Source organism: Gallinula chloropus, assembly GCF_964237585.1.
Source record: "Gallinula chloropus genome assembly, chromosome: 1".
NCBI classification, from domain to species: domain Eukaryota; kingdom Metazoa; phylum Chordata; class Aves; order Gruiformes; family Rallidae; genus Gallinula; species Gallinula chloropus.
Genome location: NC_140085.1, coordinates 952242 through 973741, shown reverse-complemented (window position 1 = coordinate 973741; position 21500 = coordinate 952242). Strand labels below are relative to the sequence as shown.

General features: G+C 58.9%; 1 protein-coding gene across 1 annotated transcript in view; it reads left to right on the top strand.

Moving 5' to 3' along the window:
- SND1 (staphylococcal nuclease and tudor domain containing 1) overlaps window positions 1-21500 on the top strand; it is a gene marked incomplete at its 3' end in the record, with an annotated part of 86381 nt that overhangs the window by 62165 nt on the left and 2716 nt on the right. The window contains exons 14-15 of the mRNA XM_084263974.1: window positions 4961-5033; window positions 5979-6120. Of these exons, the coding sequence (XP_084120100.1) occupies window positions 4961-5033; window positions 5979-6120 (215 nt within the window). The remainder of the gene's footprint in view (window positions 1-4960; window positions 5034-5978; window positions 6121-21500) is intronic.

Below are 21500 nucleotides of genomic sequence, written 5' to 3'. Positions count from 1 at the left end.
AGGCGCACGTGGTCCAAGTGCCCCTGGTCCAGATGAGTCATCCAGATGTGCACAGTCCAGCTGTTCATGAGCCAAACGCGTGGGATGCAGGTGTGGTCCAGCTGTGCACAGCCCAGACAGGCATGTTCCAGATGTGCACACCCAGCTGTGCACACCAAGACATGTCCAATCCAGCTGTGCATGCCCAGGTACTCTTGTTCCAGCTGTGCACACCCAGACACGTGTCCTCCAGCTGTTCACAGGCCCAACATAAGTGTTCCAGCTGTGCACACCCAAACAGGCATATTCCAGCTGTGCACACCCAGACGTGTGTGTTCCAGCTGTGCCCACTCCAGCTCCCTACAAGATGCCACCTCATTGTCCCTCCCCACCTCATCCCAGTGCCCCCTCACCCCAGGGCTGGGTCCTGCCCCCCATCCCCACCCCAGAGCTTGCTGCACCCCCCTCCTCCCGCACCCCCATCCTCTCACACCCCATGGGGATGAGCAACAGGCACCCCATCCTCTCTCTCAGGCTCCTCCTGAGCTCAGCTCTCCCCCCCTCCCCATCCCAATTCCCAACCCCCCACCCCACCAAACACCACTCTGGGCTCCCACGGGTGCTGGTCGGGCTCTGGCTGCACCGGAGGCGGCGGCAGGGTGGGATTTCAGCTCCTCCTCGGCGCTGAGTTTGGCAGCCGGTGCGGTGCCGGCAGCCGGGAAGAGCAGCTTGGAGAGGGGGCTGCAGCGAGGTTCCTGCCAGACTCAGCTCTGCTTCCTGCAGCCCGCTGGCTTCTGAGGGGGCTGGAGGATAAATGGGCTCTCACACTCCCTTTCCCCCCCTCCCCAAATTCCCACCCGGCACCGCCAACCCGGCGTGGGCTGAGCGGGCAGCAGCTTGCTGGGTGCTGAGCCCCTGGGATGTGCCTTTTGGGAAGCGGGATGTGCCTGGCATGAAATCAGCATCTCAGGGAGCTGCAGCACCTCAGAGAGCTCCAGCGTGGGTGATCCACCAGCTGGGCACTGGGATAACCCGGGATTGGATGCGGTGGATGGAGCCTGTGGCTGCGCTCTTGGGGAGGGGGGTGTGGGAGGGGGGTTGAGCTCGGGTGTCCTGAATCATAGAATCCCAGAATCCCAGACTGGGCTGGGTTGGGAGGGACCCCAAGGGTCCCAGAGCTCCAACCCCCCTGCCACAGGCAGGGACACCAACCTCCAGGCCTGGAGCTACACAAGGTTGCCCAGGGCCCCAGCCAACCTGGCCTTGGACACCCCCAGGGATGGGGCACCCACCCCCTCTCTGGGCAGCCCCTTCCAGCCCCTCAACACTCTCTCTGCAAAGAACTTCCCCCCAGCATCTCATCTCCCCCTTCCCTCCTCCAGCTTCACTCCAGCCCCCTTGTCCTGCCAGTCTCTGCCCTTTAACAAGCCCATTCCCCTCCTGTTCCTGGGGTCCCTTCAGGGACTGGAAGGTGCAATGAGGTCCCCCCACAGCTTCTCTTCTCCAGGCTGACCCAGCCCAGCTCCCTCAGCCTCTCTCCACAGGGGAGCTGCTCCAGCCCCCTGAGCATCTCTGTGGCTCCTCTGACCCCTCTCCAACAGTCCCACATCTTTCTTGTCCTGGGGCCCCAGCTCTGGACACAGGACTCCAGCTGGGGAGGGCAGAGCAGAGAGGGACAATCCCCTCCCTGTCCCTGCTGCCACCCCTCTGCTGATGGAGCCCAGGATCCCATCGCCCTTCCCAGCTGCAAGAGCAGGGATGCTTGGGATGCTTCCATGTCCTGAATGTTGGGATAATCAGATTTCATGAGGATCAGGATGGTCAGATGTCCTAAATCTTGGGATGCTCAGATATCCTGAGTATTGGGATACCTGGATATCCTGAGTATTGGGATGCTTGGATACCCTGAATATCAGGATCCCAAGTATCAGGATGCTCAGATATCCTATTGGAATGCTCAGATATCCCCAGTATCAGGATGCTTGGATACCCTGAATATCGGGATGCTCAGATATCCTGAGTACTGTGATGCTTGGATACCCTGAATATCAGGATCCCTCATGTCAGGATACTGAGATATCCCAAGTATTGGGATGCTCAGATGTCCCAAATATCAGGATGCTTGGATATCCTGAGTGTTGGGATGCATGTATATCCTGAGTATCAGGATGCTCAGATATCCTATTGGGATGCTCAGATATCCCCAGTATTGGGATGCTTGGATGTCCAGAGTATCAGGATGTTCAGATACCCTGAGTATCAGGATGCTCAGATATCCAATTGGGATGCTCAGATATCCTATTAGGATGCTTGGATACCCTGAATATCAGGATGCTCAGATATCCTATTAGGATACTCAGATATCCCGAGTATCAGGATGCTCAGATACCCTGAGTGTCAGGATGCTCAGATATCATATTGGGATGCTTGGATACCCTGAATATCAGGATGCTCAGATATCCTATTGGAATGCTCAGATGTCCTATTGGGATGCTCAGATATCCCCAGTATTGGGATGCTTGGATGTCCAGAGTATCAGGATGTTCAGATACCCTGAGTATCAGGATGCTCAGATATCCTATTGAAATGCTCAGATGTCCTATTGGGATGCTCAGATATGCCAAGTATCAGGATGCTTGGATGTCCAGAATATCAGGATGCTCAGATACCCTGAATATCAGGATGCTCAGATATCCTATTGGAATGCTCAGATGTCCTATTGGGATGCTCAGATATCCCCAGTATCAGGATGCTTGGATGTCCAGAATATCAGGATGCTCAGATACCCTGAATATCAGGATGCTCAGATATCCTATCGGGATGCTCAGATATCCTATTGGGATGCTTGGATACCCTGAATATCAGGATGCTCAGATATCCTATTAGGATACTCAGATATCCCAAGTATCAGGATGCTCAGATACCCTGAATATCAGGATGCTCAGATATCCTATTGGAATGCTCAGATGTCCTATTGGGATGCTCAGATATCCCTAGTATTGGGATGTTTGGATACCCTGAGTATCAGGATGCTCAGATACCCTGAATATCAGGATGCTCAGATATCCTATCGGGATGCTCAGCTATCCTATTGGAATGCTCAGATATCCCCAGTATCGGGATGCTCAGCTATCCTATTGGAATGCTGAGATATCCTATCAGGATGCTCAGATATCCCAACTATCATGAAACTCAGGTGTCCCTGCTCACCTGAGTGTGCCTGCTGTGGCACACCCTGCTCTGGGGGCTGCTGCCTCCCATGGGCAGAGGACTTGGCAGCAGCTCCAGGACGATGCTGGAGCCAGGATGGGGGAGGATGGATCAGAACCAGGATCTTGAGGGGAGCAGGAGATTTGGGGCGAGCTCAGGGTGCTGAGGGAGGGGGCTTGGAGATGTTTGGGTGCTGGATCAATGCCTGAGCTTTGCAACCCCCCTCCCTTCCAGACAGCTCCTGGAATGATCCAGCTCCAGCTCAGCACATCCATTGCCATACAAAGCCATGGGGGGAGTGGGGGGGGGCTTTGAATCCCCCCCCTCCCCTTGTATTTTTATTATCATCACAGCCTGCTCTGAAGGGCTTCGTGCTGCTCTCCTGGGAGCAGCTATGAGGTGGGCTTGGAAAATGAGGAGGTTTTCTTTCCAGCCCGCTGCTGGAGCTGGAGGACTGGTGTTGGTGGGGAAGGAGGGGATCTGGGGGGGTGGTTGGGGGGGTTGGCAGCTTCTTGCTTTGATTCCAGGAGCATCTTGGAGCGTGGGGAGAAAATGAGGCACCCCCAGCCCAGTGCAGAGGGACATCCTGTGGTGCTTGGGGTGGGGACTGGGGCTCATAAACCCTGGCTGGGTTTGCTGGGGAGTTTCCTGGCTCCCAGCATCCCAGAATCCCAGAATTCCCAGGCTGGAAAAGCCCTTTGAGACCATCGAGTCCAACTGTCCCTGTCCTGTGCTGCCCCAGCTCCCTGAGCACCTCATCTCCCCTCTGTTCAACACCCCCAGGGCTGGGGACTCAGCCCCCTCCCTGGGCAGCCTGTGCCACAGCCCCACAACTCTGCCAGGGAAGAACTTTGCCCTCCCAGCTGAGCTGACCCTGCCCTGGGGCAGCTTGAGCCCATTGCCCCTTGGCCCAGCTCCTGGCCCCTGGCTGCAGAGACCATCGCCCACCTCTCTGCACCCTCCTGGCAGGGCAGGGGAGGTGGGGAGAAGGTCTCCCCTCAGCCTCCTCTTCTCCAGGCTCAGCACCCCCAGCTCCCTCAGCTGCTCCTCAGAGGATTTGCCCTCCAGCCCCTTCCCCAGCCTGGTTGCCCTTCTCTGCACTCGCTCCAGGACCCCCATGTCCTTCTGGTGCTGAGGAGCCCAGAACTGGACCCAGCACTCCAGCTGCAGCCTCCCCAGTGCCCAGCCCAGGGCACCAGTGGTCCATCTCATCAGGCCCATGCTGAGCTCGCATCCAAAGCTGTTAATTGGGATTAGTGGGCTAACGAGCCAGCTGTTCTCTCTCTGGTTGGGCATCAGGGATAACACCATCCCTTCCAGCCACATCGGGGTTGGCTCCGGGGATCACAGAATCCCAGACTGGTCTGGATTGGAAGGGACCCCAAGGGTCCCAGAGCTCCAACCCCCCTGCCACAGGCAGGGACACCAACCTCCAGGCCTGGAGCTACACAAGGGTGCCCAGGGCCCCAGCCAACCTGGCCTTGAACACCCCCAGGGATGGGGCACCCACCCCCTCTCTGGGCAGCCCCTTCCAGCCCCTCACCACTCTCTCTGCAAAGAACTTCCCCCCAATATCTCCTCTCCCCCTTCCCTCCTCCAGCTTCACTCCAGCCCCCTTGTCCTGCCAGTCTCTGCCCTTTAACAAGCCCATTCCCCTCCTGTTCCTCAGCTCCCTTCAGAACACCACCCCTCCCAGCCATGGCATTGGGTGTTGGGGTAGCACCGTCCCTGTGGTGCTGGGTGCTGATGTTGTGCCATCTCTCCCTTGCAGGGCCATCAAGAATGGCAAAGGGCTGCACAGCAAGAAGGAGGTGCCAATTCACCGGGTGGCTGACATCTCTGGGGTAAGAACCCTCTCCTTCCTTCTCCTTCCCTCTCCTTCCCTCTTCTTCCCTCTCCTTCAATCTCCCTCCCTCTCCTTCCCTCTCCTTCCCTCTTCTTTCCTCTCCTTCAATCTCCTTCCCCATCCTTCCCTCTCCTTTCCCCTCCTCCCTCTCCTTCCCTCTCCTCCCTCTCCTTCCCTCTCCCCTCTCCTTCCCTCTCCTTTTCCCTCCTCCCTCTCCTTCCCTCTCCTCCCTCTCCTTCCCTCTCCCCTCTCCTTCCCTCTCCTTCCCCTCCTTCCCTCTCCTTCCCTCTCCTTCCCTCTCTTTCCCTCTCTCCCTCTCCTTCCCTCTCCTTCCCTCTCCCCTCCTCCCTCTCCTTCCCTCTCCTTTCCCCTCCTCCCTCTCCTTCCCTCTCCTTCCCTCTCCTTCCCTCTCCTTCCCTCTCCTTTCCCCTCCTCCCTCTCCTTCCCTCTCCTTTCCCCTCCTCCCTCTCCTTCCCTCTCCTTGCCTCTTTCTCTCTCCTTTCCTCTCCTTCAATCTCCTTCCCCTCCTTCCCTCTCCTTCCCCTCCTTCCCTCTCCTTTCCCCTCCTTCCTCTCCTTCCCTCTCTTCCCTCTCCTTCCCTCTCCTTTCCCCTCCTCCCTCTCCTTCCCTCTCCTTGCCTCTTTCTCTCTCCTTTCCTCTCCTTCAATCTCCTTCCCCTCCTCCCTCTCCTTCCCTCTCCTTCCCTCTCCTTCCCTCTCCTTCCCTCTCCTTCCCTCTCCTTCCCTCTCCTTCCCACCCTTCCCACTCCCAAGCCACCCTCCCAGCGCCGCAGCCGCCGGACCTCCACTCCCCACCCAGGGCCATGGGTGCAGCCGTGGGGGTGTGTGATCCATCACGCTCCTGGGATCCCTCCCTGCCTCCCACATCCCTCCCCATCCCTGACCCCCCCCCCCATTCCTGGTGTGTTCCCCTCCCTCCCCAGGACACGCAGAAGGCGAAGCAGTTCCTGCCCTTCCTGCAGCGCGCCGGCCGCTCCGAGGCCGTGGTGGAGTATGTCTTCAGTGGGTCCCGCCTCAAGCTCTTCATGCCAAAGGAAACCTGCCTCATCACCTTCCTCCTCGCAGGTGAGCCCCTTCCCCAGCCCCACCCCAAGTGGGGTGTCGTCTGTTTCCCACCCCAACCCATCCCCACCCCCCGGGGCTGTGGGTGATGGGAGCGCGGGTGATGCTGAAGGGTCAACCGTGGGGGTTGGGGGCATTGATTGGGTTGGGGATGCTGGTGTGTGTGGGGAGGGGAGGGTGGGGAGCACCCATTGGCATGGCCTCTGTGCTGGGGAGGTGATGGAATGGGGTCGTCTTGAGTCACCCACACATGGTGCCCCTGGGCTGGGCACTGGGGAGGCTGCAGCTGGAGTGCTGGGTCCAGTTCTGGGCTCCTCAGCACCAGAAGGACCTGGGGGTGTGGGGTGAGCTCAGCCTGAGCAGGAGCCAGCGGTGTGGCCAGGAAGGCCAATGTCATCCTGGCTTGTGTCAGAGCCAGCGTGGCCAGGAGGGCTGGGGAGGGGATTGTGCCCCTGGGCTGGGCACTGGGGAGGCTGCAGCTGGAGTACTGGGTCCAGTTCTGGGCTCCTCAGCACCAGAAGGACATGGGGGTCCTGGAGCGAGTGCAGAGAAGGGCAACCAGGCTGGGGAAGGGGCTGGAGGGCAAATCCTCTGAGGAGCAGCTGAGGGAGCTGGGGGTGTTGAGCCTGGAGAAGAGGAGGCTGAGGGGAGCCCTTCTCCCCACCTCCCCTGCCCTGCCAGGAGGGTGCAGAGAGGTGGGCGATGGTCTCTGCAGCCAGGGGCCAGGAGCTGGGCCAAGGGGCAATGGGCTCAAGCTGCCCCAGGGCAGGGTCAGCTCAGCTGGGAGGGCAAAGTTCTTCCCTGGCAGAGTTGTGGGGCTGTGGCACAGGCTGCCCAGGGAGGGTGGTGGGGTCACCATCCCTTGAGGGGGGGGTTCAGAGGCGTGTGGGTGTTGTGCTTGGGGACATGGTCTGGAGGTGGCTGGGCAGGGTGAGGCTCTGGTTGGGCTCAGTGACCTTGAAGGGCTCTTCCAACCCTGGGGATTCTCTGGATCTCACTGGAGATGACCTGAGTGTTCAGGGCACGTGGAGGGGGCTGCTCCTGCCCCCCCCCCAGCAGCCCTACCCCCAACACCCTGAGCAGGCTCTGCTGCCCCACCCCTACTCCAGATTGGGGGGGTTTGGGTGCCTCCCACATGTTTCAATGCCCTGTGCCCCCCTCTTCCCTCCCCAGCCCTCAGGGGTGGGTGTGTGTGTGGGGGGGGGGCTGCTCTGAGCTGAAACTGGGGAGCACACAGAGAAGCATGGGGAGGGGAGGAGATGGGGAGACTGGGGGGACACCCAGGAGCATCCCATACTGGGAGCTGATGGGGATGCCAAAGGGATGCTCCAGGTGCATCCCAGTTTGCCCGTGTGCTGGGACAAGGGTGTTGTTTCAGTAGGTCCTACAACAACAGTAGGACTCCCTTGCTAAAGTCACCCAGCTGGTGGCTGTGTCACAGCCAGAGCATCCTAAACACAGGTACCACCTCCCCAGCTGGAAGGAAGGGATGGAGCCGGGATGGGATGGAGTGGGGATGGGATGGAGTCGGGATGGGATGGGATTAGGATGGGATGGAGTGGGGGTGGGATGGAGCTGGGATGGGATGGAGTGGGGATGGGATGGAGTCAGGATGGGATGAGTGGGGATGGGATGGAGTCGGGATGGGATGGAGTCAGGATGGGATGAGTGGGGATGGGATGGAGTGGGGATGGGATGGAGTCAGGATGGGATGGAGCCAGGATGGGATGGGATTAGGATGGGATGGAGTGGGGATGGGATGGAGTCAGGATGGGATGAGTGGGGATGGGATGGAGTCAGGATGGGTTGGAGTGGAGATGGGATGGAGTCAGGATGGGATGGAGTCAGGACGTGATGGAGTCGGGATGTGATAGAGTCAGGATGGGATGGGATTAGGATGGGATGGAGTCAGGATGTGATGGAGTCAGGATGGGATGGAGTCGGGATGGGATGGAGTTGGGATGTAGTGGAGTCAGGATTGGATGGAGGCAGATTGGGATGGAGTTGGGATGTGATGGAGTCGGGATGGGATGGAGCCAGGATGGGATGGAGTCGGGATGGGATGGAGTTGGGATGTGATGGCGTCAGGACGGGATGGAGTTGGGATGTAATGGAGTCAGGATGGGATGGAGCCAGGATGGGATAGAGTCGGGATGGGATGGAGTCAGGATGTGATGGAGTCGGGATGGAGTCGGGATGTGATGGAGTCGGGATGGGATGGCGTCAGGATGTGATGGCGTCAGGATGTGATGGAGTCGGGATGTGATGGAGTCGGGATGTGATGGCATCAGGATGTGATGGAGCCTGGATGTGATGGAGTCGGGATGTGATGGCGTCAGGATGTGATGGAGTCGGGATGTGATGGAGTCGGGATGTGATGGAGTCGGGATGTGATGGCATCAGGATGGGATGGAGTCAGGATGGGATGGAGTCGGGATGGGATGGAGTCGGGATGTGATGGCATCAGGATGGGATGGAGTCGGGATGTGATGGCGTCAGGATGGGGTGGAGTTGGGATGTGATGGCGTCAGGATGTCTCTCCCTGTCCCTTTGTCCCCACATCCTCCACATACCCTGACAAAGCCAGTGCCCAGCCCATCACCAGCAACCTGCCACCCTTCCTGCACCCACACCCCCCACACCCCCAACCCCTTTCCCACCACACCTCCGGGTGCCGCTTCCGACTCCAACCACTGACCCAGCCCCCCTGGGCCCCCCAGTCCACCCAGTGACCCCCCCCACACCCCCAGGAGCCTCCAAACCTCCCCTCTCTCCTTGGGAACAGCTCATCCCCATGGACCAGGAGCATCCCCAGGCTCTTGGTGTGTGGGAAGCGTGTCCTAAACCCGTCCTTCTCCGCGTGCTCGCGGCGTATAAATAGCGGCGCCGTCTTATTTATAATTAACCCTCGTTAAAGTCAGCTGCAAAAGACAGGGAAATGAGACCTCCCCCCCCACACCTCCCTTTGCCTGTGCTGGGAGACATTGAGATTTTTAAGGAGCTCTAAAACCTCCCACGTGCTCAGGAGGAGGAATTGAGCTGGATTTAAATAGCTCTGCTTTCCAAAGCCTGGTGCCGCCGTGAGAAACCCGCACGGGACCCCTTCCTCCTCCTCCCCTCCCCTTCTCCAAGGTCACACTTGGAGCTCTGGGAGATGCTTATCCCTATATTTTGGGAGGGATTTGCTTCGTTCCCTCAGTGAGTATTTAATGGGAGAAGTGGTGTGTAAGCACCTCATTCTCCATCTTCTTCCTCGCTGGTGGGGTCCTCGGGGGATGCGCAGCGGTGGATTTACCCCCCTCCTCCCCACTGCAAGATGAACTGGTTCACCCAGCTCTGCCCTGGTAGATCCCAGGGAAGCTCCAGCTTTGCCTTTCTGCTTCAGGGGAAGGGGGGGCTGGGAGGGTGCTGGGGTGGCCTGGAAATGGATGGCTCCGGGGGGAGCGCGCGCGCGCTCGCTCGCTGCGAGTTATATTTAATCCCCGTTGCTGTGGAGACCGACTGGCTGTCGCCCGCTCCCGGGGGCTGGTTGGGCTCCAAAAAAGTTCCCAAAGTGGGAATAAACCCCCCCTTTCTCAGCCCACACCCCCCCCCACCACCAGGCACCGCTGTTCTTGGGGGGTCCCCAGAGCCACTGAGGGTACCCGTGGGGTGCAGCTCTGAGCCACCCCGGCCGCCTCCTTCGCCCTTTGGAGGTTGGAGATATTGAGCAGGCGACTTGCTGCCTCTGGAGCCAGGATTTTGGGGCGTCAGGGACACCCACAACCCCCTTGGGAGTGCTGATGCACCCCTTCTGCATCTCCTGGGGTGTCTTGCCCCACGCAGCAGCAGCTTGTACTGCGGAGGAGCATCCTGTGTCACACTGGAGCATCCTGTGCTGCAAAAAGAGCATCCTGCATCACACAGGGGCATCCTGCACTGGGCAGGAGCATCTCCCACTGCCAAAGAGCAGCTCACATCACAGGGGAGCATCCTGGACTGCAGAATAGTGTCTTGCACTGCACAGGAGCATCCTGCACCACACAGCAGCAGCTCCCACTCCCCAAAGAGCATCCTGCGTGACACAGGAGCATCCTGCATCACACAGGGGCATCCTGCACTGTCCAGGAGCATCTCCCACTGCCAGAGAGCATCTCACATCACAGGGGAGCATCCTGGACTGCAGAATAGTGTCTTGCACTGCACAGGAGCATCCTGCACCACACAGCAGCAGCTCCCACTCCCCAAAGAGCATCCTGCGTGACACAGGAGCATCCTGCATCACACAGGGGCATCCTGCACTGGGCAGGAGCATCTCCCACTGCCAAAGAGCAGCTCACATCACAGGGGAGCATCCTGCACTGCAAAATAGTGGCTTGCACTGCACAGGAGCATCCTGCACCACACAGCAGCAGCTCCCATTGCCAGAGAGCATCTTGCCCTGCACAGGAGCATCTCCCACTGCCAAAGAGCACCTTGAGTTGCACAGGAGTGTCTTGCACAGCATCCTGCCCCACACAGCAGCATCTCCCACTCCCAAAGAGCATCCTGCATTGCCAAAGAGTGTCTTGGATCCCATAGGAACATCCTGCACTGCACAGCAACATCTTGCATTGTGCAGGAGCATCTCACCCTGCCAAAGAGCATCCAGCATCTCACAGGAGCACCCTGCATTGTCCAGGAGCATCTCCCACTCTCAAAGAGCACCTTGAGTTGCACAGGAGCATCTTGCACAGCATCCTGCCACACACAGCAGCATCTCCCACTCCCCAAAGAGCATCCTGCATGACACAGGAGCATCCTGCATCTCACAGGAACATCCTGCACTGTGCAGGAGCATCTCCCACTGCCAGAGAGCATCTCACATCACAGGGGAGCATCCTGGACTGCAGAATAGTGTCTTGCACTGCACAGGAGCATCCTGCCCCACACAGCAGCATCTCCCACTCCCAAAGAGCATCTTGCCTTGTGCAGGAGCATCTCCCACTGCCAAAGAGCACCTTGAGTTGCACAGGAGCATCTTGCACAGCATCCTGCACCCCACAGCAGCATCTCCCACTCCCAAAGAGCATCTTGCAATGCCAAAGAGTGTCTTGGATCCCATAGGAACATCCTGCACCACACAGCAGCAACATCTTGCATTGTGCAGGAGCATCTCACCCTGCCAAAGAGCATCCTGCATCTCACAGGAGCATCCTGCATTGTGCAGGAGCATCTCCCACTCCCAAAGAGCACCTTGAGTTGCACAGGAGTGTCTTGCACAGCATCCTGCCACACACAGCAGCATCTCCCACTCCCCAAAGAGCATCCTGCGTGACACAGGAGCATCCTGCATCACACAGGGGCATCCTGCACTGTGCAGGAGCATCTCCCACTGCCAAAGAGCAGCTCACATCACAGGGGAGCATCCTGCACTGCAAAATAGTGGCTTGCACTGCACAGGAGCATCCTGCACCACACAGCAGCATCTCCCACTCCCCAAAGAGCATCCTGCATGACACAGGAGCATCCTGCATCACACAGGGGCATCCTGCACTGTGCAGGAGCATCTCCCACTGCCAAAGAACACCTTGAGTTGCACAAGAGCATATTGCACAGCATCCTGCACCACACAGCAGCATCTCACATTCCCAAAGAGCATCTCACATTGCCAGAGAACATCCTGCATTGCACAGGAGCATCTTGCACAGCATCCTGCACCACACAGCAGCATCTCCCACTCCCAAAGAGCATCCTGCATTGCATGGGGCATCTTGTGTTGCTGAAGAGCATCTTGTGCAGTACTGGAGCATCCTGCACAGGATCATCCTGCACCCCACAGCAGCATCTCCCACTCCCCAAAGAGCATCTTGCATTGCCAAAGAGTGTCTTGGATCCCATAGGAACATCCTGCACTGCACAGCAACATCTTGCATTGTGCAGGAGCATCTCACCCTGCCAAAGAGCATCCAGCATCTCACAGGAGCACCCTCCATTGTCCAGGAGCATCTCCCACTCCCAAAGAGCACCTTGAGTTGCACAGGAGCATCTTGCACAGCATCCTGCCACACACAGCAGCATCTCCCACTCCCCAAAGAGCATCCTGCGTGACACAGGAGCATCCTGCATCACACAGGGGCATCCTGCACTGTCCAGGAGCATCTCCCACTGCCAGAGAGCATCTCACATCACAGGGGAGCATCCTGCACTGCAAAATAGTGGCTTGCACTGCACAGGAGCATCCTGCACCCCACAGCAGCATCTCCCACTCCCAAAGAGCATCTTGAGTTGCACAGGAGCGTCTTGCACAGCATCCTGCCCCACACAGCAGCATCTCCCATTGCCAGAGAGCATCCTGCATGGCACAGGAGCATCCTGCATTGAGCAGGAGCATCTCACATTGCCAAAGAACACCTTGTGTTCCACAGGAGTGTCTTGCACAGCGTCCTGCACCACACAGACAGCATCTTGCATTGCCAAAGAACATCCTGCACTGCACAGGAGCATCCTGCACTGCAAAAACAGCATCCTGCATTGCATGGGAGCATCTTGCCTTGTGCAGGAGCATCTCACACTGCCAAAGGGCATCTCGCAGTGCCAAAGAGCATCTTGCATTGCCAAAGAGTGTTTTCCGTTGTACAGGAGCATCCTGCATCACACAGCAGCATCCTGCACTGCACAGGAGCATCTCACAGTGCCAGAGAGCATCCTGCATCTCACAGGATCATCCTGCATCTCACAGCAGCATCCTGCACTGCACAGGAGCATCTCACAGTGCCAGAGAGCATCCTGCATCTCACAGGAGCATCTCACATTGTGCAGGAGCATCTCCCACTCCCAAAGAGCACCTTGAGTTGCACAGGAGCGTCTTGCACAGCATCCTGCCCCACACAGCAGCATCTCCCACTCCCAAGGAGCATCTTGCATTGCCAAAGAGTGTCTTGGATCCCATAGGAGCATCCTGCACCACACAGCAGCATCTCCCACTCCCCAGAGAGCATCTTGCATTGCCAAAAGAGCATCTTGCACTGCACAGGAGCATCCTGCACTGCAAAAACAGGATCCTGCATCTCATGGGAGCATCTTGCGTTGTGCAGGAGCATCTTACACTCCCAAAGAACACCTTGAGTTGCACTGGAGTGTCTTGTACAGCATCCTGCCCCACACAGCAGCATCTCCCACTCCCAAAGAGCATCTTGCATTGCCAAAGAGTGTCTTGGATCCCATAGGAACATCCTGCACTGCACAGCAGCATCTTGCCTTGTGCAGAAGCATCTCCCACTCCCAAAGAGCATCCTGCATTGTGCAGGAGCATCTCCCACTGCCAAAGAGCACCTTGAGTTGCACAGGAGCGTCTTGCACAGCATCCTGCACCACACAGCAGCATCTCCCTCTCCCAAAGATCATCTTGCATCGCATGGGAGCATCCTGCACTGCACAGGAGCATTTTGCATTGTGCAGGAGCATCCTACGTTACACAGGAGCATCCTGCCTTGCATCCCAAGGGAGCATCCTGCATTGCACAGGAGCATCCTGCACTGCACAGCAGCATCCTGCACTGCACAGGATCATCTTGCACTGCACAGCAGCATCCTGCACTGCACAGCAGCATCCTGCACCACCCAGCAGCATCCTGCATTGCTCAGCAGCATCCTGCATTGCCCAGCAGCATCCTGCACCACCCAGCAGCATCCTGCACTGCACAGGAGCATCCTGCACCACCCAGCAGCATCCTGCACTGCACAGCAGCATCCTGCACCACCCAGCAGCATCCTGCACTGCCCAGCAGCATCCTGCACCACCCAGCAGCATCCTGCACTGCACAGCAGCATCCTGCACCACCCAGCAGCATCCTGCATTGCCCAGCACCATCCTGCACCACCCAGCAGCATCCTGCACCACCCAGAGTCATCCTGCACCACCCAGCAGCATCCTGCACCACCCAGCAGCATCGTGCACCACCCAGCAGCATCGTGCACCGCACAGGAGCATCCTGCACCACCCAGCAGCATCCTGCATTGCCCAGCAGCATCCTGCACTGCACAGGAGCATCCTGCACCACCCAGCAGCATCCTGCACCACCCAGCAGCATCCTGCACTGCACAGGAGCATCCTGCACCACCCAGCAGCATCCTGCACCACCCAGCAGCATCCTGCACTGCACAGGAGCATCCTGCACCACCCAGCAGCATCCTGCACCACCCAGCAGCATCCTGCACTGCACAGCTTGCACAGGTTCATCCTGCATCACTGAGGACCACCCCGTGCCACACATCCCAGTGCCGTGATGCGCTGAGCCGGGCTAAAACCCCACTGGGAATGGCTCTTGGGGACTGGGAAAACTGGGCCACGCTTTCACTGGTCCCCTCAGCACTGGGGGAACACACAACTCCGGCTCTTCTCCCGGGACACCTTCCCCAGCTGAGCTGTCTAATCAAGCTGCACACATTAATTACAGGCTAAGGCAGCAGGTAACGTGCCAATTAGCCTGGGAAGATGACGCATCCCTTCTGTCTTCCCCCGGATCCAGCGCATCTGTGGGTGCTCCTGGGCTTTGGCTGCATCCTTCCCTTCGTCCTGGTGGCAGCACTGGGAGCTGGGGGGCTCGGGGCATCAGCCCCATCCCCTTTGGCAGCGGAACTGCCACACTGCCCTGGCACACTGGCCTGGTGCGTGGCACAGATGGAGGGTTTGGAGATCCCACCTGTGTCCCTGGCTGCCCACGGGGCTCTTTGGAAAGCTGTGGGGGAGTTGCTGTCACCATCATCGTGCCCATCACCATGTCTATCACTGTGACCATCACTGTGCCCATCACCATGACCATCACCGTGCCCATCACCATGACCATCACCATGACCATCACCATGCGCATCACCATGACCATCACTATACTCATCACCATGACCAGAACTGTGCCCATCACCATGACCATCACCGTGCCCATCACCATGACCATCACCATGACCATCACCATGCGCATCACCATGACCATCACTATACTCATCACCATGACCAGAACTGTGCCCATCACCATGACCATCACCGTGCTCATCACCATGACCATCACCATGACCATAACCATGATCATCACCATGGCCATCACCGTGCCTTTCACCATATGCATCACCATGACCATCACCATGGCCATCAGCATGGCCATCACCATGACCATCACCATGGTCATCACTATACTCATCACCATGGCCATCACTGTGACCATCACCGTGCCCATCACCATGCCCATCACCATACTCATCACCATGACCATCACCATACCCATCACCATGACCATCACTGTGCCAATCACCATACTCATCACCATGACCATCACCATAGCCATCACCATGACCATCACTGTACCCATCACCATGACCATCACTGTGCCCATCACCATGACCATCACCGTGCCCATCACCATGACCATCACCATGACCATCACCATGCGCATCACCATGACCATCACTATACTCATCACCATGACCAGAACTGTGCCCATCACCATGACCATCACCGTGCCCATCACCATGACCATCACCATGACCATAACCATGATCATCACCATGGCCATCACCGTGCCTTTCACCATATGCATCACCATGACCATCACCATGGCCATCACCATGGCCATCACCATGACCATCACCATGGCCATCACTATACTCATCACCATGGCCATCACTGTGACCATCACCGTGCCCATCACCATGCCCATCACCATACTCATCACCATGACCATCACCATACCCATCACCATGACCATCACTGTGCCAATCACCATACTCATCACCATGACCATCACCATAGCCATCACCATGACCATCACTGTACCCATCACCATGACCATCACTGTGCCCATCACCGTGCCCACAAGAGCAGCTGTCAGGCAGGGTTTGGGTGGTGGGGCTTGTGCCTCTCCCAGTTTACAGTGCTGAAAAATGAACCCCTTTCCCTGCATAAGACCCTGCTCTGTGGGGGTCCCTGTGCTGTGGGGTTCCTGCTCCATGGAGGTACCTGTGCCATAGGGTCCTTGTGCCATGGGGACCCTGCTCCCTGGGAGTCCCTGTGCCATAGGGTCGCTATGTCGTGGGGTCCCTGCTCCATGGGGGTCCCTGTGCCGTGGGGGTCCCTGCTCCATGAAGGTCTCTGCGCCATAGGGTCCTTGTGCCATGGGGACCCTGCTCTGTGGGGGTCCCTGTGCTGTGGGGTCCCTGCTCCATGGAGGTCCCTGTGCCATAGGGTCCCTGTGCCGTGGGGTCCCTGCTCCCTGGCACCCCAGGGCCATCATGTCCCTGTGCCATGGGAGTCCCTCCTCCATGGGGTCCCTGTGCTTTGAAGACCTTGCTCCATGGAGGTCTCTGTGCCATAGGGTCCTTGTGTCATGGGGTCCCTGCTCCATGGGGTCCCTGTGCCATAGGGGTCTCTGTTCTATGGGGTCCCTGTGCCGTGGCTATCCTGCTCCATAGGGGTCCCTGTGCTGTGGGGTCCCTGCTCTGTGGGGGTCCCTGTGCCATAGGGTCCTTGTGCCATTGGGACCCTGCTCCATGGGGTCCCTGTGCCATAGAGTCCCTGCTCTGTAGGGGTCCCTGCTCTGTAGGGGTCCCTGTGCCATAGGGTCCCTGTGCTGTGGGGTCCCTGGCACCCCAGGGCTATCATCCCCCCCCAACCCCAGCATCTCGCTCCCCCCCATGCTTCATCCTCCCACACTCCCTTCCCTCCCTTGGTTCTGCGAGGAGGGGGATCTGCAATGGGGGAGGCGGGGGAGGGGGGGCCCCATGGGAGACGTTACTCCTCATCTAATTGATTAATTGCCAGAGTAATTACATCATATAAAATAACACTGGTGGATGCAAGGAGGCTGTGGTGGGGCCGTGACAGGGCGAGCTTGGAGAGGGGGAATGGGGGCGCAGGCTTCAGGGCTGGGCTGGGTGTTCCCTTCTCTACTCACACCCCCTATTTCCTTGGTCCTAAATTTTGGGGGGGAAATGGGGTGGGATGGGATGGGATGGGATGGGATGGGATGGGATGGGATGGGATGGGATGGGATGGGATGGGATGGGATGGGATGGGGGCAGCTGATGCCGGGTGCCCTTCCCGGTGCTCCGGCGCAGTGCCATGCTCCATGCTCAGCACCATCACCCCCCCTCGTTTAGAGCCAGCAGTATGATAAATACCTGCAGTTTATTGCTGCCTCCACTCTTATTTATATCCCTCTGTGCATATGTATATCACATGCAAATGAGCGCCGTAAAGGGAAGGCAGGTCCCTTGTAAATGCGACTCCAGGGATGCTCCCCAGGGAGCCTCATCCTGTCTTCCCAGCTAAAATATATACACTGGAGTGCTATAAATATGTGGAGAGAGAGGCACTGATTTCAGCCTGGGTACCACATCCTTGGGTAGCACATCCTTGGGTACCACATCCTTGGGTACCACATCCCCGGGTACCACATCCCCGGGTACCACATCCCTGGGTACCACATTCCCCGGGTACCACATCCCACCCAGACTCCGCAGCCCCGATGCCTGCTCAGCACGGGGGCCACAGGCAGTGGGATACAGCCCCAGGGGTGAGAAGTTGGGGCACCCCGAAATCTTGGAGAGAGGTTTATAAGGGGGGGTGGGATAGGGGGTGATGCCTCTTTGGGTACCTGTTGCAATGGTGGAGCTCAGCATTGCGGTGGTCGTGGGAGCCTGTTGCCACCATAGGGGCACGTCCTGGGGATGTGGGGGTCTGCTGTGGGGCAGAGCATCACCCCCCCCCAACCCCCATGGTGTAGGGACGGACCCCAAACTCTGGTGATGTGTGGTGATGGGGACACAGTGACCCCTGAGGCCACAGATGGGGAGTCAGGACGTGGTGACCTCAGCTGCTGTGACATCATCCGAGGCAAAAGCCTGTCTGTGAGTCCTTCCCTCCCAGGCAGGGGGTCCCTAGGCAGCCCCCCCACCTCAGGGCTGTGTTAGCTGGCACGGTTTGGCAGCACCCAGCATCCCACCCCTCCCTCAGCGCCGGCTGTTCCCTCCAGCCCCTATTTTGGTAGGACCTGGTGTTATAAATACACCCCCCTCCCACACGGGCTCCGTGGCAGCAGCCAAGCTGCCGTCACGACTCAGAGGCTGGAAAGAGGCAGCCAGGGAAGGAGGGGATGGCAGCATCCCTTCCTCATCCTCAGCTTCATCCCAGCATCACCAGCTCTGCCCGGAGCTGCTGGTGGCAGCGGCAGGATCCGGATCTGCTGTGGCCGGAGGGAGTCGCATCCCGCTCGCTGCTGCTGGGACCTGGTGTGGGATGGTGTTCTGGGGGCAGAGGGGTGTGAGCAGCCCTGCTGAGAAGGATCTGGGGGTTCTGGGGGGGGAGAAGCTTCCCCTGAGCCAGCAGTGGCTCTGGCAGCTGGGAAGGGCGATGGGATCCTGGGCTCCATCAGCAGAGGGGTGGCAGCAGGGACAGGGAGGGGATTGTCCCTCTCTGCTCTGCCCTGTCAGGCCCCAGCTGGAGTCCTGTGTCCAGAGCTGGGGCCCCAGGACAAGGAAGATGTGGGACTGTTGGAGAGGGGTCAGAGGAGCCATGAAGATGCTCAGGGGGCTGGAGCAGCTCCCCTATGGAGAGAGGCTGAGGGAGCTGGGCTGGGTCAGCCTGGAGAAGAGAAGGCTGTGGGGGGACCTCATTGCACCTTCCAGTCCCTGAAGGGAGCAGAGGAACAGGAGGGGAATGGGCTTGTTAAAGGGCAGAGACTGGCAGGACAAGGGGCTGGAGTGAAGCTGGAGGAGGGAAGGGGGAGAGGAGATATTGGGGGGAAGTTCTTTGCAGAGAGAGTGGTGAGGGGCTGGAAGGGGCTGCCCAGAGAGGGGATGGGTGCCCCATCCCTGGGGGTGTTCAAGGCCAGGTTGGCTGGGGCCCTGGGCAACCTTGTGTAGCTCCAGGCCTGGAGGTTGATGCCCAGGGATCCCACAGCATCCTTGGGATATCCATCCCTGGGCATCCCACAGCATCCTTGGGGTATCCATCCCTGGGCATCCCACAGCATCCTTGGGGTATCCATCCCTGGGCATCCTGCAGCATCCTTGGGGTATCCCTGGGGCATCCCCACAACATCCCTGGGGTATCCCACAGCATCCTTGGGGTATCCCACAGCATCCTTGGTGTATCCATCCCTGGGCTTAGTGCCATTAGGAGACATCAGAGGTGGGGGACCAGATCCAAGGTGACATCCCAAGCTGCCAGCTCGGGGTTGGGGTGGGGGTTTGTATTCCAGGATCCCCCAGTGCCTCAGGAGGATAACCCCCCCCCCTTTGCCACCCCCCCACGCTCTGCTTTCCATGTCATGTTTAATTCCAGGGCTCATTAATTAATTCTCCCAATTAGTTCCTCTTGGGAAAGACATGTTGCCATCACGGTGCATCAGTCGCTGCTCCCTTCCCCCAAAGCCTGCTCCCTCCAGGGGGGAGGAAGAGGAGGAGGAGGAGGAGGAAGAGGAAGGGAAGACACAGTCTTGGCAGCTCCTGCTCCTCATTTCCCCCCCTACACACACATTTCCCCCCCTCACATGCTCCTGGCTTGGTGATGCTGGCAGTGGGCTGCGTGCCATGGCCTCACCACAGCCCTGTGCCAGTGAGGAGGAGGAGGAGGAGGAGGAAGAGGAGGAAGAGGAGATAGATGCATCTCCACTCCTTCCTCCCACTCACAACCAGGCTTTTTGGGGGGCACCATGGTGGGGGTCTGGCAGCTTTTGGGGAAGGGGCTGCAGAGGTTGCCCCCCCCCCCCCTCCTCTATCAGCATCCCCTGGGGTGGGGGTTTGTGGGGGTGGGGGTGGTCCCTGCTCCTCAGGGACCTGCAGTGTGGGAGGGTCTGGGTGCTGCTGGGGTGGTCCTGGGTGGGATGTCATCACTGATGGATATGGGGGGGCACAGGCAGGGATGGGGGGGTCCCCTCACCACTGGGGGGGGGACATGGACATGACCCCCTGGCAGCTGCCTGCACCATCACAGCAGGGAAGGTCCTGCACTGTGTGGTGAGATGGGGTCTTTGCTGGGTGTCTGAGGGTGCTGTGGGGTGCTCAGGGATGCTGTGGGGCACCCCAGGATGCTCCAAGATACTTTGGGGTACCCCAGGATGCTTTGGGGTACCCCAGGATGTTGTGTGGCACCCCAGGGATGCTGCAGGATGCCCTGGGATGCTTTGGGGTACTCCAGGATGCTGTGGGGTGCTCAGGGATTCTGTAGGGTACCCCAAGATGCTTTGGGGTACCCCAGGATGCTGTGGGGTACCCCAGAGAAGCTGCAGGGTGCCCTGGGATGCTCAGGGATGCTGTGGGATGCTCAGAGATGTTGTGGGGTACCCCAGGATGCTGTGGGGTACCCCAGAGAAGCTACAGGATGCCCTGGGATGCTCAGAGATGTTGTGGGATGCTCAGGGATGCTGTGGGGTACCCCAGGATGCTGTGGGTTACCCCAGGGATGCTCCAGGATGTCCTGGGATGCTCAGAGATGCTGTGGGATGCTCAGGGATGCTGTGGGGTACCCCAGGATGCTGTGGGTTACCCCAGAGAAGCTGCAGGGTGCCCTGGGATGCTCAGGGATGCTGTGGGATGCTCAGGGATGCTGTGGGGTACCCCAGGATGCTGTGGGGTACCCCAGGGATGTTGCAGAATGTCTTGGGATGCTCCAGGATGCCCTGGGATGTTCAGGGATGCTGTGGGACACTCAGGGATGCTGTGGGGCACCCCGGGGATGCTGCAGGATGCCCTGGGATGCTCCAGGATGCTGCAGGGTGCCCTGAGATGCTCAGGGATGCTGTGGGGTACCCCAGGATGCTGTGGGGTACCCCGGGGAAGCTACAGGATGTCCTGGGATGCTCAGAGATGCTGTGGGATGCTCAGGGATGCTGTGGGGTACCCCAGGATGCTGTGGGGTACCCCAGGGATGCTCCAGGATGTCCTGGGATGCTCAGAGATGCTGTGGGGTACCCCAGGGAAGCTACAGGATGCCCTGGGATGCTCAGAGATGCTGTGGGATGCTCAGGGATGCTGTGGGGTACCCCAGGATACTGTGGGGTACCAAAGAGAAGCTGCAGGATGCCCTGGGATGCTCAGGGATGCTGTGGGGTACCCCAGGGAAGCTGCACGATGCCCTGGGATGCTCCCCATGGGGGGGATGTTCACATCCCTGTGCCCCCCCTGGGGCAGCCAGCACTCATGGCACACCCGGTGTCCCGGTGACACCACACCTTGTCACCCCACCTTGTCACCCCACCTTGTCACCCCACCTTGTCACCACGGGGCCAGGGTGCTCCAGGGATGTGACAGGCAAGGGGGGGTCACAGGGACATCGTTAGTCACCTCCCCCTCCCCTTTCCTCATCCTCCTCTGTAAGGCTGGTGGGGACCCCCGTGGGGACCCCCGTGGGGACCCTGGGTGGCAGGGCCGGGC